Raw genomic sequence first — 17,498 nt, 5'->3', positions numbered from 1 at the left:
CAAAGGGATTCTAAATAGCCTCTGCATGTGTAACTTTTAAATCTAAGAACAGTGGATTGTTTATTTATAACATAATTGTATTTTTTATAAAAGAGAAAAGAAAAAAAAATTTCCTTCCTCTGTTATAACACTTCACAATTAAGGTTGCAGTTTTAATTCTTAAAGGATTATGTTCAAATACAAGAATATAGTAGTTTCTCAGATGCAGACTAAATACATATGTGCAGATGCAAACAGGATGTTATAAACTTCTAAAATTTCCGGAATTTTATCTCTATCATTACATTTTATACCTCTCTAAACAGTAGAGTGCTGATTGTAACTACTGTAAATCAAATTTAACCAACCAGTGTGATGCATACATCTTAAAAGCATTTCACTTCATAAAATTTATGTAAGCATTTCCATCTGCTTTAACTTGAGTTTTTCAGCAAATATATAAAATGTTTTTAAAACAAATTCATAAAAGTTAAAATTAAAAATATCATTTTTCATTTAAAAAAATTTATATATCATAATTGATGGTATGATTTAACTTAGTTTCAGAAGGACATTTGTGCAACAGTAACAATTTTTAATAGTACAAATTAATTTGACTCTAGTAGCTTATTAACTTTTCCCAGATTCTACACAAGTATATCACAGGCTTAAAACATTTTAAGCTATATAAAGAATAAGTTTAACTAGCTATTGTTTAGAAATAAGTTTAAAATTAGCGATAAAAGAGGCAGCCTATTTTCTTTTTGTTAGTAAATTTAATCCAAGATTATATATTTTACGATTTTTTACATCTTAATTTGCTATAAGAATATAAACTAACTGTTTGTTTTAATCACCATCCTAATATTCAACAGAAAATTATGCAATGATAATTTGAGAGCTTGTGTTTTTGTTACATTTCATGACCATAAATTTAACTATGCCAATAAAAAAATTAGACAAAAAAAAAAAAAATTGCATTCATCATGTGCTATACATTTCCAAATATTTATTTGATATTGAAAATGCAACATACAGTATATAGTTGTAAAAGTATTCATCTCACCATCATTTATAAATTTAAAATACTGGTTTATGTTTAATTTACTCTAAAAACTAGTCTGATCTATGTCTGATTTCTTAAACTTTTATATTCAACATATTTTATTAAAACCTTACATGTATTTTATCTTTTTTATTAACAAATTAATAAATTCTTCTTTACTTCACAACTGGGTACATAGATAGACACTGGAATTAATAAATGTAATATTTATTCTATACTTAGTTCACAACAGTATTAAATTGTCATAAGAATTTTACAAATTTTATGTTAATATTTGTCCTATTTACTCATATATTTCAACAATATATTGTTTTATTTTCATGTTTAGTATATATGTGAATTCTGAATATATCAAAGTTTTATATATATATATGTATACACACAGAGAGACACAATTCAAGTAGCATATCATATACCTATATCAATACCTTGTTCCTTGATTCTAAGACATACTATGAATTTGAAATCAAATTTTAAGATTATTTTATTGAGGAAAAAGTTTTAAATAATTAATTTTTATTGAGTTTTGTTAAATAAAAACCCCATTAGAAACATAATACAAAGCTACAAAACAAATAATGTTTGAAAGTTCAATTTTCATTATATCAACTTGAAGACATTTTAAATATTAACAATTACTTATTTTGATGTTATAATAATGTTGGGCTGCAATTTTTAATCCTATCTTAATTAGAAAAATTACATAATTTCTGGTTCAGACCAGAAGTTCGTATATAGTTAATTGGGGCCTTCAGCTCCTAAGCTTTCCATATCTGGTCTTGATTTTCATCTATCTAACTCCATTCTCAAGAAGGATGGACAGACAGACAAATGACAATGGGAATGTGTAGGTCTGCAACTGTAACCCAAAAAGGAGTTTAAATTAAACATATATCAGCAAAGCTTACTAACATTCACTTCTATTTTGGATAAGTAAAAATGGATAAAAAAACATATGTCTAAGAATCAGAAAAATACAGTGTATGCTAATTGAAGGGTTTGTGCATATAATATATATACAAACATCCACTTCAACATATATAACTTTTTTTAATGTAATTCCATGTTTTTCTAGCTCCTTTGCTACAAATTTCACAGATATATATTTATAAAATAAGTTCCATTTGCACACAGATTATTTTTATCCATTAAACTTATACAACTTTTATTCTCAAATAATATTTATTCTCTGCAAATACTGTACACACATTAACAAAGCATGATGCACATGCCAATCAATTATTTACTTATTCATTGTAATTATTCATGTATTACAATATCTTTATATTTATTAATATTACATACATAGTTACTTTCTCAGTATATAATATTGATCATAACATTGTATTACAGATACTAGAAGACAGAAATAATCTCATGATATCTACATACATAATGAAATAGATTATTCAATGTCAGAAAATTTTTTAATGGAAAAGAATATGTGGACCCTCTATGCAAGTTAAAAATGAAATCATTATTTAAATAAATAACTTTTAAACAGAGCTCTCATACTGATTTAAAGTATTAAGCTAATTAGAATATCAAAAAAATAATAATTAAATGACAATTAAACAAAAATTTAATTAAAATGCTGCTTATACAAACAAGATAATTCAAAAAGTTTATTAATACATTTTTGCATCATCATCACCATCATCATCATAATTACAAAGGTATCCTGATGATGAGAACAAACAAAGGAACTTAATACAGTTACGAAAAATACTTTATTTAAAAACTAATAAATAATTCTTTGTAAAATCCACAGCTATTTATTCAACAAAAATATTCAGTTTAAGTAGTAATGCTTACATATATTCTATTAGAATATTAGAATACATTTTAAAAATAATTTAAACATTTTTACACTTAAAAAAAAGTTAGCAAATTCCACTTTTAAATCATATTTCAAATCCATACCCAAAGATGTCTTAAACAAGCCAAAAACATTTCTGTAATAGAACAATCTCAAACTATTATCTAACATATCATCTCTCACTTTTTAATAATTTTCTTTATTTTTCACAATTTACAACGGCAATGCAAAGTGGAAGAAGTAGTCTGCTCTCTCACAAAATTCAAACATAAGATCCCACAAAAACATGCACAATAAAAATTTAAACGATCAATAATAAGACCATCAAATCATACAATTTTACATCAGTTTTCCACTATCCATTAAATCAATATATATATATGTAGAAAGAGATTTAGAAATAAAAATCAACATGTATCATAATTAAGATAAGAGAACAAGGTTTTAATTTGAAAACATAATTGTAATGATATACACTTCTGTAGAATAGTGCATTTTCATATAGAAAAACAAAGAAACTTAAAACCTTAACAGAAAAAAGCTTTAATTATAAAAATTTGATTTTTATGATTTAAATACTTTCTCCATTTTTAAAATCAGTATTCATTTTAATTATGATTTAACTCATTAATAGTAATCATGATTAAAATTCATATGTAATTGATTATATATTGGATGATGATTATGAATTTGATAGAGAGTAATTACTTTCACTTAAACCAAGGTATTAATTTCATTTAAAGTATAAAATATAATCAGGTCTTGTAAAATTCTTCTTGATTTAATACAAAATTAAAATTAATTCCAGCAAATTTTCTATGTTAAGAACAATTTTAATTAAGTTTAGGTTTGATTTTACGATAAACTCCATATAATTCTATTATAATCGAATCTGTATACGTTAAACCTACAAATATATTTAAATAATTCATTCTTTAGAAGATAATTAATTAATTTATAAATTAATTTTATAAAACTTATTTCGGAATTCTAAAAATCCCAAAGGCAAATTTATCATCGAATTAATCATCGTTTAATGCATTTTTTAAATACGAAATTATTATAGAACAACGAATAAGACGATTAACATTGAGTAAATATTGCAATAAAGAACTTACATTCCTATTCTAATTACTTGGTCTAACATTTCTTTCTCCCAAACATCAAAACAAGACATTCCGCCATCTTACCATTGGTTGGTGACGTCAAAAATCGTGAGCAGCAGACATTAATTTTATCAAATAATTAATTAACTAATTTATTTTTGCTTTTATATATTAATTAATTATTTATTNCGCGAATATCAAATACAATTTCTTTATGTTTTATATTAAAATGTATTGAATATACGCGTCCTACTAACCGATTTATGTCATAATTCAAATTTATTAAAGTTAATTATAAAAAAATGTGGATATTTTTTTCGTAATGGAAAATAGGACGTTAATTAGTATTAATTTTCTGTATTATATCTCTTCGATAACATTTTTACTTTCACAAAACCATACATTCGTTTATTAGTTTATACTATAGTGTAAGCTATGGTTTCATGAGAACGTAATATGAAAAATGCAACCTGATTCCTTTATCCGGCTACTAAGACAAATAATTACTAAAAAGTTTGGTAGAAGGTAGGCGGTTCGACCGTCATCAATTGTTAAATTTAATAATTATAAATAAATGGAATTTAATTTTAGAATATTATGGGAAAAGAAGTTGATCCCGGAACGGGATTCGAACCCACAACTACGGCTTAGTTGCTAGTTACGCTACGGTCTTTGCTTGTAGATTAATTAATTAATTAATTAATTTAAATACGACGATATCAATCACTCACGAGCTGAGTGCCAACTGCCCCATTGTTCTCAGCCAATTTACACTTTAAACTCCGGCATGATATACAGTATGTATATATATATATATTTTACAATCAATTTAATAATTAATTCAGAAATGGCAACCTTACCGCCTATCTCCTGCCAAATCTATTAGTAATTATTTAGCCTTAGTAGCCGAGACTGTTCGTTTGATATTTGAAGTAACTATCCGATTGGTTGTATTCGTTATAAAAAAATATGTAACTTGTGTCTATATATTCACGGTGACGACAATGTCATGTTTTCTATTGGTTGGTTATCATGTGGTTAAAATCCGCCATATTCAGTCGAAAGGTGTAACGTGATTCTGTATATTTTTAATAGGTTGATATACTCTTAACTCGTTTATAAATTTATTTAAATTAAAAATTTCTGAACAAACCTATATAACATAACTCATGTAATTTCGATACAGTATTGTTTAGGTCAATTTTCTTAAATTTTTGCACTTTAATTTTTTTTCTTTAATAGGATCTTCCAAAATCTAGAATAATTGGTCTTCTTGCATGCCACTTAGTCACTTCGTCATTATCTGGCCTTTAATGTTTATAATATATAACCATGGTGACCAAACTGTGGCTTACAAGCCTCATGCGCTATTCTGGATCCTTATTATAATTGACGTATCAAACAGTTTCTCTTTTTAAACTCGATACATACTACTACACATATGTCATTTTTAGCAAGTTTGCTGAATATTATGAAGTATGTAGTACGCAGGGTGGATCTACATAGGGACTATAGGACTTAAGCCCTGGGCAGCCTACCGCTCTGGGGACCCGGAATCGAATCCGGACGGGCCGAAAAATCCCCAGAAGTTTTTCGGGAGTGGTCCGTTCTGATATGTCGGGCCCCGTCTCTCACCATCCGGTTTGCCCCCATTGTTTCAGCTGTTAGATCTCCGTGTTTTACAACTCCTCAACGATAGTGCTTGCGCGAGTTCTCGTCCCTTTTTAAAAATCAAAATCCCCGTTTTTTATAGTTGTGTTTTTCTCTCTCTCTGTGCAGTCTGTAAAGTTCTCAACTGCTTTATTGAAGACTTTGCTAATACGTATAATTTGTCATCCTATCCTGCGCTGTGAACGGACGAATTACCGTTAACATATCGAAACCAAAGTTAATGGTAAAACCCTAACCCTAACATTAGCATACCTGACCAAACCCATGGCTTGTTAAAAGAGGCCTTCTTTTTGCGCACGGGGCGGAAAGATTTTTTTTAAAAAGGTGGTTTTAAACTGGGGTAACGCTTCAGGGTGGTGCGAAGTATGACGCTAAGCAAAGCGTAGTACTTATTACGTAGATTACTAAAAGTACGTAAAGCTTAATAACTCTACAGTGAAAAGAAATAGACGTATCATAAGAAAAAACCACCAAGTTGTAGTGTCAAGGTTGAAAAACACTAACAGTCGATCATACAGTACCAGTAAAATAGCAGCGAACTTACTATAAACTATTGTATTTTAATCAGCGGACTATAAAAAAGGGAACACAAGCTATAAAAAAAGGGCATCGTACGTAGTGGTACATTAATAAAATATACGGTATATATATATATATATTTACAGGTATCCCTTGATTAATTCCTCGATGTTACCGCGAATATCAAATACAGTGGTACCTTGGTACTTGATCGAACTAACAATTACGACCCTCTAGAGCAAATTTTCAGTTAATAACAAATATTTGGGCTGCAATTTGAAAAAACTGTAGACTTATATATTCCCGTCGTCGTCCGTTTGTCTGTCCTTCCTTAATCTCAATAACGGAGTTAGATAAATGAATGGCGAGACTAGATATTAAAAGCATAAGGTCAGGAGGCCCCGATTAAGCATATACGAACATCCGACGCTTACCGAAAGTCATGTTATTTTCAATCAAAACTTTTCTGTGATTAAAATTAGTAACCCACGGGTTACTAATTTTAATCACAGAAAAGAAAAGGGCAACCCAACGACAAAGGAGGGCATGTGCCCAATATACGGGCGCTCATAATTCTAACTATATCTACATGCATATATATCCTCATGCTCATAATCCAAAAAGGATGAATAACAAGCGAAAGGTGATTATTTTAACTATTACATAAAATATGGTTTTAATAGGAGCAGCTCTTGCGTATTTCTGATAGCTGATATATGGCTCCTATTATGACAAGGTTTGGTCACTCGTGATATATAACTACAGTAGAGCGTCGATTTTCCGAAAGTCAATCATCCGAAAGAATTCCAGTCGGCAAATTTAAATTTTCGCCAGTGCTGTGGCGCTGCAATCTTTGGCTATGTCTTGGGCTACTCAAATATTTTACGTTTTTGATACTAAATTAACTTCTGAAGTATAATTTTTTATTGTTTTTATATTTTTCAATATATTTTGTTTGTACAAAATAAAGAAATAATTTTTAACGATACAATAGTCACGATTATTATTTTAAAAAGTTTACGTTAGGCTTAACATGACGAAAATTCAATGCGAAGCAAAACGCAACGGAGAAAAATTTCAACATGAGATAGGTTAATATATTTTTTCGTACATAATCGGTTATCCGAAATATCGATTTTCCAAACAACCTCAGTCCCCAATTGATTCGGATAAACGACGCTCTACTGTATGTCCATGTCCATGCAGCAAGCTGATGTTGTGGGTTCAAGTCACACTTTAGGTGAATTCTTTTCTTCCAGAACTTTAAATTAATATTTAATAATTTATTTAGAATTACAATTATTAAATTTATCAAGAGATTGCACCTAATGACTACCTCTAGATCAAATTACTTGACTTTTAATTAATAATTAGTATCATTATTATAGCCTGATGTAATCAAGCAATTGTTTTGGATTCAAACTAAAAATTGAGCTATTGGATAATTAGACTTGTAATTATATCAATACTTTCCAAATTGAAGAAATATATACATAACACACTAATAACAATTTAAATAATCAGAATGTTTTTGGCCTCTTGAAGACCATCTTCACTGTTTACTAGGTACTGTAGTTTATTAAATAAATTACTATTAATTAATCATACGCTAATACAATACTATTATTATTATTTTTAATTTAATTGATTACTATTAATTTAACAGTATTAGTTGTAATAGTTGAATATAATAATTGACTTAAACTCAATAGCTATTCCATTAACCATATTTCTCATATAATGGAACTCGATTATGGATTGTGGGACCAGGGTTCTGTCGGATAAGCCAGAAACTCATGTTTGTTTTGGGTACCAAGACTGTATTTATAATTTTATGAATTATAAATAATGTGATGCAATTACATTACCTTAGATTTTGAGTAAATTTACTTTCAAATACAGTAATTGCATTACAGTATATATACTGTACATATATATGATCTAGTTTCGTGGCGCTGTAATCGGCAAATACGGTATAGTAAAATTTCCAGTTACATGAAGTTCGATCTTAGAGTATATATACTCTGTGGTATTATAGTACATAAAATGCTACACGTTCTAGTTTTTTACCATTTTAGATAACTGAGTTTCTACTATATCTACTTTTAAAAAGTGTTTAAAATCTTATCTAGTAGTATTACAATTTTATTTAAAATGATTAATACTACATAGTTAAAGCTTATTGTGCTCAAAGTTTCTTCCTTTTGTCATATTCAAGAACACGAACAAAATAACCTATTAAAATGAAAGTAGTTTGCATTTCTTATAAACACACAAGTCGCCTGCCGACACTCAACTGAACATAATGGCGCTAGTTATGTCACACACTCGAATAACTAGTGTCTGGATAATCACAACTTGTATTGTAATTACCACATTCATACAAAGTGAAAAACTTTTTCACTAGTTTTCGGAAATATAAAATAATGCAATCTTCATTTTTAACATAAAAGACAAATATATATATAATATATATTTATTTATTTAGAGCTGACAATATCTATGCAAGATAAATGAAAAATTTTGGCATACTTTTCCGAAAGTTATAATCTGGACTGAACGCAATTCCATATTCCATATAATAATAATATTTAATAGCATAATCTTCTAGTATGTAAGATGTAGCACTATATTCTTCCAACAGTTAAAGTTGACATGTTGGTATATGAAAATGAATTGTGCATCCTCAAGAAAGTTCTAATTTAGATCTTGCTTTGATTAGATACCGAACGATTCTTGTTAATGCTAAGTTTGCAGACACATTTCTTCACAATGCAATAATAATCATTCAAAATCTGATACATTTTTAAAAAAAATTACATAGTTACCTCTTTCTTGCAGCTTTGCCTTAGGGTTTTGTACAAAAGGATGCAAAATATGAACATATTATGAACCTCATTAAAATCAAATCCTAGCCAAGCTGCTATTGGTTATAGCAATTAACTCTATTATGGCCCTAGTGAATCTTAATAGGCATGATATCAAAAAGAGCATTATGCCCACTGAAAGCCTGGAATGTCCTCTACTAGGAGGTATCATTATTTTTCAAGTTACCATCCCTGTCCACATACACCATTGGACAAATTGTTGCATTCCTTTGGTGAGTTTTCTCCCAGACAAGTGATGCACATCTGCTTGCACCTCTGCATTACTGGTATAATAGTCTCTCTTCAGAGGCTGTTTAAGCTTCAGAAAAAGGAAAAATGCTTCAGGTGCAATATCTGGCTGTACAATTTGGTAAAATCTTGTGAAATTTGAGATGCGGTAATGTATCCTGCATTTATCAACTTTTGTGTCCAGCACTGTCATGGTGGATGGCCATCTTGACCATTCAGCCTTTGTTCCATGAGCACTAAGAACCCTTTTTTTGCAAACTCAGCTAGGCTTGTTACAAAGCAATCAAATCACAAGGGACAGACCCAATGCATTCCAGTCACCTGTAAAACTTTAAGAAACCTGGACTCAAATTGGCTCTCTTGGAATGGCAGGCAATCTTTACTGCCTCAACCATTTGGTTTGATTTTGTAATTTGACAGGATAAAGCAATGCAACACAAAAGCAATTGGCCAAGGGAGTGAGCTTCTCAGGGAGACTTTCTACAAGAAAATAGTTCCTGTTTGGACATTAGACACGTAAAGAAAGTCCCAAAAACTTCTTTGCCATCCCATCGGTTGGGCATGAACCCAGGACCAACTATCACTGCCCAGTAATTTTATTAATCAGCCACTGCTGGACAGTCAATCGTTTGGTTGCACACATTGTAGTATAAAAACAAGGTATTTTTTTATTTAATTATTCTAATATGTGAAAAATTTCACATTTTTCTATTACTTCTAGAATTTAATTTTTATCAGTATAATAGAATCAATTAAACCTACAGTACATTATTATTTCTTCAGAAATAATTTGTAAAGAACAATATTTGAAAAACAGATTCAGGATTTTTATTCTTTATTAAAAATTAATTTATTGATCTATAAAGCATCTTTTTTAGCATTTTTAATCACACATTCTTAACTTTAGACATTGAGACATTCTTGTTTAAAATTAAATCACTTTAAATAAATAAATAAGTATTAAGTATTTTAAGCAATATATTTTATTTAATTGTGATTTGTTATAAACTAATGAAACTTTGAACTTCATTTCTCCCAAACAGTAAATGTTTAAGCAAATTAAAAATTGATCTGATCAGTTCTTTTTTAATTTATCTCCATTTTATATATTTTATTATTTCATTAATTTTTTAAATAAAAATAAATATGTTGTAAATGACTGTAAACATTTTTATTTTGCGTTGATTAAAAAAAGAAATGTTTTTTTGAGTTCTAGCATGTAAAAATTAAATCAGAAATGCTCCTATTTCCCAGTCTTCATCGTCACTATCTTCAAATTCCTCTGCACCTTGAAAAAGCTGATTGAAACAAGGAGTGTTCGGCCTGTTAAAATGTTCGTATGGATTTACCTGTTTTAAAATTTGCATACATATCCAACAGAAGTAGGTCTTACATTTCCAACATGCCATTTTATTGCATCCATCAATTTTCTATCAAATAAAGAATAAAAATAAAATTTTAATATGTATTTTAATCTCTTAATTACTTATATTTACTACATTCCTAATTATAAAAATTAAAATAACAGTTGCAACAATTAAAAATGATTACAGCATTAATAAATTTTGCAAAGCTCCAGATAGAGTCAAAACACTCACTAAAATTTGTTTTAAAATGCAATTAAAATAATCCTAAAAGAAAATATAAAATATGATAAACTCTTTAATATTAAAAAAGTTGGAACCACACCTCAAACACTTGTTGTGTTTGAGGTGTGGTTCCAACAGGGCAGCATTTACCTTTATTTTGAGATATTTTCAATCTCAGTATGTAAAACTTGTTAAAATACCTGACAGTGGCAGTGTAATTGATAAAAACAAATACTCTAATTTAGTTTAAAAAAACTAATTATATGCTGTCTATATTTCTTTATAAAAAAAAAACTATATTTTTGGAAAAATCACTTTCTATATTTTGAGTGAAAATTTAATAATAATTTTTCTAATATTAAAAATTATGTTATGATTGTATTATTACACTTGTCAAAACTTAAGGATAAACACAACTGCTAGTGGTGATAGCTAGAAAAAGTTACTGAGCCAGCAGGTGACAATTTGCATAGATGTACAAATGAAGCCTGCCTCCATATTGACAAGTCTCTCTGCCTTGTTATTGTTAAGCACTTTCCATCCATTCTCCTCCTATGTCCAATTGCTATATGTATCTTTTTCACCAAAGACTCACTTTTATTGTTTTGATTTGTAAAATCCTACAATTTATGTTAAGACATCAAATAATACAATTCTTCTGTATTTGTCTGCATTTGTTTTCAGTTTCCTCTATTCATGTTACCCATTCTTAAGTTTTGGACACACACACACATATATATATATATATATTAATCTAGATTTAATAGATATGTAATCTTCATTAATTTCAGGAAAAAATATCCATATACTAACCTCAATGGAAGCATTACAATTTGGACATTTTTTACTGTTGTTCTCAACCCATTCTTCAGATAATCCTTCCTCCACTAGCACTTGCAGAGTACGTTTTCCAAAACGGCATTCCATTTTAGATCTAATTTCCTTATTTCCCTGGAGATATTCTTCCCTAATTTTTTTTCTTTCTTCTACATATACAAAAATAAAATTAAAAAATTTTTTTTTCAAAATTGTAATTAAAAAATTTGAGAATATATATGCTAAACTGATTTAGTATTCAAATAACTTTTCTACCTGATTTAAAACGGCAAGATGCAATGCCATGATACACCATCCTACAATAAGTGCAAAATACAAATTCACAAGATGGACATATTCCCATTGAACAGTCAGATTCTAAAATTACTGGTGTTTGGCAAAATATTCTTGGACAATAAACAACGTCTGTCATACATTCTAGTATTGAATTAAGTAAGAGTCTATCATAACGAGCAAAGGTGTCCGGACTTACTAATTCACGTATCTAAAAATTACAAAACAAAAATTTTATATATGATAAATAATTAAAGCATTCTATTCTATTTAGAACATATTTGCACTAATAAAAATTTAAGAAAAACAGAAATACACTCATTGCCATAAAAATTAGTACACCAAGAAAGACTTGTATCATTGCAAAACTTGGCATGCAGATAAGTCTCAAGCAGATATGGAAATGATAGTTATATAGCATAATGGCTCATTGCATAATGCCAACAGAGAGCATTAAACTGCATCCCCTTGACCTGTAAAAAAAGCATGCAAAGGCATCTTGTCTGTAGTTTACCTGTTGCAGAGGGACACTATATCATTAGAGATGCCTTTATGGTACAATCTATGATGTGCAATTCAATGATATATACAGAGTGTGAACTTATTTTATTTACTGAAATGTAGAGATGCAGTAATCAATTACTTAGTTCTTTTGTGTAGTCAATTTGTTTTCTCTGGGCTTTGGAAATAGTGATGCAGAATGATACGCCAATCTTGAAAAACTCATTCAATCAAATCTTAGGAAATCTAATTCCAAATCTCAATTGCTTTTTTCCAGCTACTGCATGCAGTTTTGAAGAAAAAATTTTGTATGAGGTAGCCAATTCCAAAAAAGTCAAATAAATTAGCATCAGAAGACTTAGTAAGAATGGAATTAATTAAATAAAAAACAAAAACAATTTAATTTCTAATTGTTTTGAAATATGAATTGGAAATCAAGTTGCATATATGTGATGAAACTTTAGGGGTATATTATGGATGCATGGTAAACTGTAACACTGTCCACCATATGAGGATATAGTTATGATAGATACTTTTAAGATATTGTCACAATATAGTTCTCTATTAAACTTGATCTTAGGAGACATTTTATTGAGGATGGTAAGATATCATGCATACCGATTATTTCATTTACCATAAAGCCCACAGGCTAACTTAATGCAGCATCACAATCAACTTTCAAGTGGTTGTTTCTCACATTTGAGGTAACAAATTTTCCTTTTGCTTTTCAATAACCAAGAAACAGTCATATTCCATTCTGCTTGATAAGAATTTCCTATGATGATGTCCCAGATGAATCAAAATAATTAATACCATATAATTCCAGCATTTATTTATTTCAAATGTTTTCAACTACAGTACAGCGTCGTTTATCCGAAGGTCGGTTATCCGAAGGAATTCCAGTTGACAAATTTAAATTTTTGCCAGTGCTGTGGCGCTGTAATCTTTGGCTATGTCTTCGGCTACTCAAATACTTTACGTTTTTGATACTAAATTAACTTCTGAAGTATATTTTTTTATTGTTTTTATATTTTTCAATATATTTATTTTGTTTGTACAAATAAAAAAATAATTTTTAACGATACAATAGTCTTTGTTAGGCTTAACATCGACAAAAATTCAACGTGAAGCGACACGCAACGGAGAAAAATTTCAACCCAGGATAAATTAATATATTTTTTCGTACATAATTGGTTATCCGAAAAATAAGTTATCCGAACAACCCCAGTCCCCAATTGATTCAGATAAACGACGCTCTACAGTATTTAAAAAGGTCTTCCTCAAGCTACATCAGAAAGAATATTACAACCAGTTTAGAGTAAACAGATTAACTGGAAGTGTGTGATGATCCATTTTATCCAATTTTCTCATTTAATTCACCACATCCAAAAAACTTTTGTAACTCCAATGGTGTGTGTTTACACACCAGCGAACGTTTTCGACCCCATCTGGGTCTTCCTCAGGCTACAGTTATACAGAATTCGAACGTATGCAGAATGGAACAACAAAACTAAACAAATGCGATTCAAACTTTAGAAAAAACCAAATTTAAGAATAAAATGGAACATTACCCAAGTGCTGAAATGACGATTAAGCTTGTGCCACTTCACATTTGCGAAATGTTGAACACATTTCTCATTTACGTTGTTCCAGTGGGTTGATCTGTAACTATCTCAACTCTCTGGAAATTCAAATTTGTCAGATGCTTATCAATTAGTCTTTGAAGTTTATTGAACTTTATTTATTTAATCTCATTCAAAAAGTAATAAACTGGATTAATTATGACTGTCAATAATAAAAATAAATTCATAGAATTAAAAACATGTAAAGTCAAATTAAGTGAGATTAATTTGATTGATGGAGATAAATTAGAGAAATTCTCAGAATCAGGTGCATAATACCAAGACTATCAAAATGATGCTGACAAAAGTTTTAGGATAATTCATTTCTGTCATAGAGTTTTGAGAAAGACAGCAATGAAAATTTAGTTCTATGAAAGTTCAAAAATATCCTGCTTGAAGCAGAAATCCTATGGATAACTTTTGGTATTTTCAACTTGAGTTTAAAAATGAACTAAAAATGGAACAGGAAAATATATATTAAATACTGTCATGTGAATACTCAAATTTTGAAAATTAAAAACCATGCATGCTTTACATTTCAATAAATAAAACTAATTACCCTTTGTAAATAGGATTAGATGATTTTATTAAAGATAACAAAATCTGATATCTGATATTATAAAATTTATTATATATTGGTTTTATTGACTGATTCACCAATATAAAATGTTTGTGTATATCAGACTCTTATAGAAAAATAAAATAATACAATTAAGACAACTTTTGAGTATGTTACCTGAAAAATCAAAATCACATCATCTCAGAAGAGTAATGGTCTTATTTTAAATTAATCTCTATGAGTTATTGAGGGGTACTACATCATATTTACATCATATATATGAAATAAATATATAAACAGAGTGTTTCTATAACTATAAAACTATATATATATATATAGTTATAGAAACTCTCTGTAAACTGCATGTTAATGTTATTTATTATTTATAGTTACTTAATTTATATATCAAAACATTTAAAAATCAGCAATAAGACAAAAGAAAATATAACTTAAAATGATTATTATTTGTTCTGTATTTTCAAAAATAGATGATGCTTGAAAACAACTATTCCTGAACCAAAATTTAACAGAGGTAACCAAGTTTAAATTTTAATGACTTGTCATTAACACCAAGTAACTATTGGATTACATTAAGCTACTAATGTAATCCAATGCTACTAATTATTAATTAAAAGTCAAACAATTTGGCCTAAAGGTAGGTGTTAGACGCTATCTCTTGATAAATTTAATAATTATAATTAAATTAATATTTAGTAATTAATTTAGAAGGTTTTAGAAGAAAACAATCAGCCCGAAGCAGGACTTAAATCTGCAACTCCTGCTTGGACATTGCCAATTATGCTATCTGGACCTCCATCTGATCTCTGCTCCCAGAAATATTAACTTAGATATAACTATATTGTTTATTTACTGCATCATCTGTACCCACAGTCTGTAACACTTACTATGCTGATGCTCAGCTGGCTATCACTTTAACCCCAGCATAGTGTGTGTGTGTGTATACAGTAGAGTGTTGATTATCTGAAAGTCAATTACCTGAAAGAATTCCAGTCGGCAAATTTAAATTTTCGCCAGTGCTGTGGCGCTGCAATCTTTGGCTATGTCTTGGACTACTCAAATATTTTACGTTTTTGATACTAAATTAACTTCTGAAGTATAATTTTTTATTGTTTTTATATTTTTCAATATATTTTGTTTGTACAAAATAAAGAAATAATTTTTAACGATACAATAGTCACGATTATTATTTTAAAAAGTTTACGTTAGGCTTAACATGACGAAAATTCAATGCGAAGCAAAACGCAACGGAGAAAAATTTCAACATGAGATAGGTTAATATATTTTTTCGTACATAATCGGTTATCCGAAATATCGATTTTCCAAACAACCTCAGTCCCCAATTGATTCGGATAAACGACGCTCTACTGTATGTCCATGTCCATGCAGCAAGCTGATGTTGTGGGTTCAAGTCACACTTTAGGTGAATTCTTTTCTTCCAGAACTTTAAATTAATATTTAATAATTTATTTAGAATTACAATTATTAAATTTATCAAGAGATTGCACCTAATGACTACCTCTAGATCAAATTACTTGACTTTTAATTAATAATTAGTATCATTATTATAGCCTGATGTAATCAAGCAATTGTTTTGGATTCAAACTAAAAATTGAGCTATTGGATAATTAGACTTGTAATTATATCAATACTTTCCAAATTGAAGAAATATATACATAACACACTAATAACAATTTAAATAATCAGAATGTTTTTGGCCTCTTGAAGACCATCTTCACTGTTTACTAGGTACTGTAGATGATATTTTAAAAAAGAAAAAACATTGGCTTCAGAACAAATACTATCTCAAATTTTTTTAAAAAGCCACAAAACATTATAAAACCTGAAAGATTTTTTTAAAAAGCAGAACATTCATTAAATGGAAATAGAAATAACAAAAACATTTCTGAGGCTAGATCATATGACTAAATATCCATTCTAAAAATTTAAACAAAGCATAGGCAGAAAGCTGGTGAGATGGAGGTGACAAAAATTAAATTAAGGTCAAATAAATAGAGATATAATTATACAGTAGAGCGTCAATTATCCGAATCAATTGGGCACTGGGTCATTCGGATAACCGATTATGTACGAAATATATATTAATTTATCCCATCTTGACATTTTTCTCCATTGCTTGTCGCTTCACGTTGAATTTTCGTCGATGTTAAGCCTAACGAAGACTATTGTATCGTTAAAAATTATTTTTTTATTTTATACAAACAAAATAAATATATTGAAAAATATAAAAACAATAAAAAATTATACTTCAGAAGTTAATTTAGTATCAAAAATGTAAAATATTTGAGTAGCCCAACATATAGCCAAAGATTGCAGCGCCATAGCACTGGCGAAAATTTAAATTTGCCGACTGGAATTCTTTCAGATGATTGACTTTCAGATAATCGATGCTCTACTGTAATTACAAAACACATCATCTTTCCAACATTTCATATTTTTCTGACAATATACTGGATGTCCTCTTTCTAATGAATATTTTACTTTCTTAGTAAGAAGTCTGCTTCCATTCAAATATTTCATAACAGTAAAATGATGCGAGTCTAATGTAGTTTTATATACAACATATATGTAAAGAAAGCTGCATCACTTTTATTACAATTTATTCCACAAATCTTTAAATATATATTTAAAGATCTTAACCATCCTCCAGATAACTTAATTAACTTTGTAAAACATGTTAAATAAACTGTACCACTATTTCATTATGTTTATCTTAAAATAATAATATAAATATTTATCTTCTTTTAAAATATATAAATCTATATATATATACATATATATATATATATATATATATTTAGG

General features: G+C 28.6%; 2 protein-coding genes across 3 annotated transcripts in view; both read right to left on the bottom strand.

The window, feature by feature from the left end:
* The window catches only part of LOC111641209 (F-box/WD repeat-containing protein 7-like), an 81,013-nt gene extending 76,934 nt beyond the window's left edge, over positions 1 to 4,079 (bottom strand). The window contains exon 1 of the mRNA XM_023387343.1: positions 3,983 to 4,079. The gene's annotated coding sequence lies outside the window, so the exon portion shown is untranslated. The remainder of the gene's footprint in view (positions 1 to 3,982) is intronic.
* Positions 4,080 to 10,114: 6,035 nt separating this feature from the next.
* Positions 10,115 to 17,498, bottom strand: part of LOC111641202 (E3 ubiquitin-protein ligase RNF14-like) — a 37,441-nt gene continuing 30,057 nt past the window's right edge. Inside the window, exons 7-9 of one of the 2 annotated variants that reach the window (XM_023387338.1) lie at positions 11,958 to 12,186; positions 11,679 to 11,851; positions 10,115 to 10,706 (exon numbers count right to left, since the gene is read on the bottom strand). In XM_023387338.1, the coding sequence (XP_023243106.1) occupies positions 10,503 to 10,706; positions 11,679 to 11,851; positions 11,958 to 12,186 (606 nt within the window). In that variant the 3' untranslated portion in view covers positions 10,115 to 10,502. The remainder of the gene's footprint in view (positions 10,707 to 11,678; positions 11,852 to 11,957; positions 12,187 to 17,498) is intronic. The other variant, XM_023387337.1, reaches the window with a different exon arrangement.

Source organism: Centruroides sculpturatus, unplaced genomic scaffold (genome assembly GCF_000671375.1).
Source record: "Centruroides sculpturatus isolate CEXI.00-Female unplaced genomic scaffold, Cexi_2.0 scaffold1513, whole genome shotgun sequence".
Lineage (NCBI taxonomy): Eukaryota > Metazoa > Arthropoda > Arachnida > Scorpiones > Buthidae > Centruroides > Centruroides sculpturatus.
This window is presented reverse-complemented; position numbering and strand designations above follow the sequence as displayed.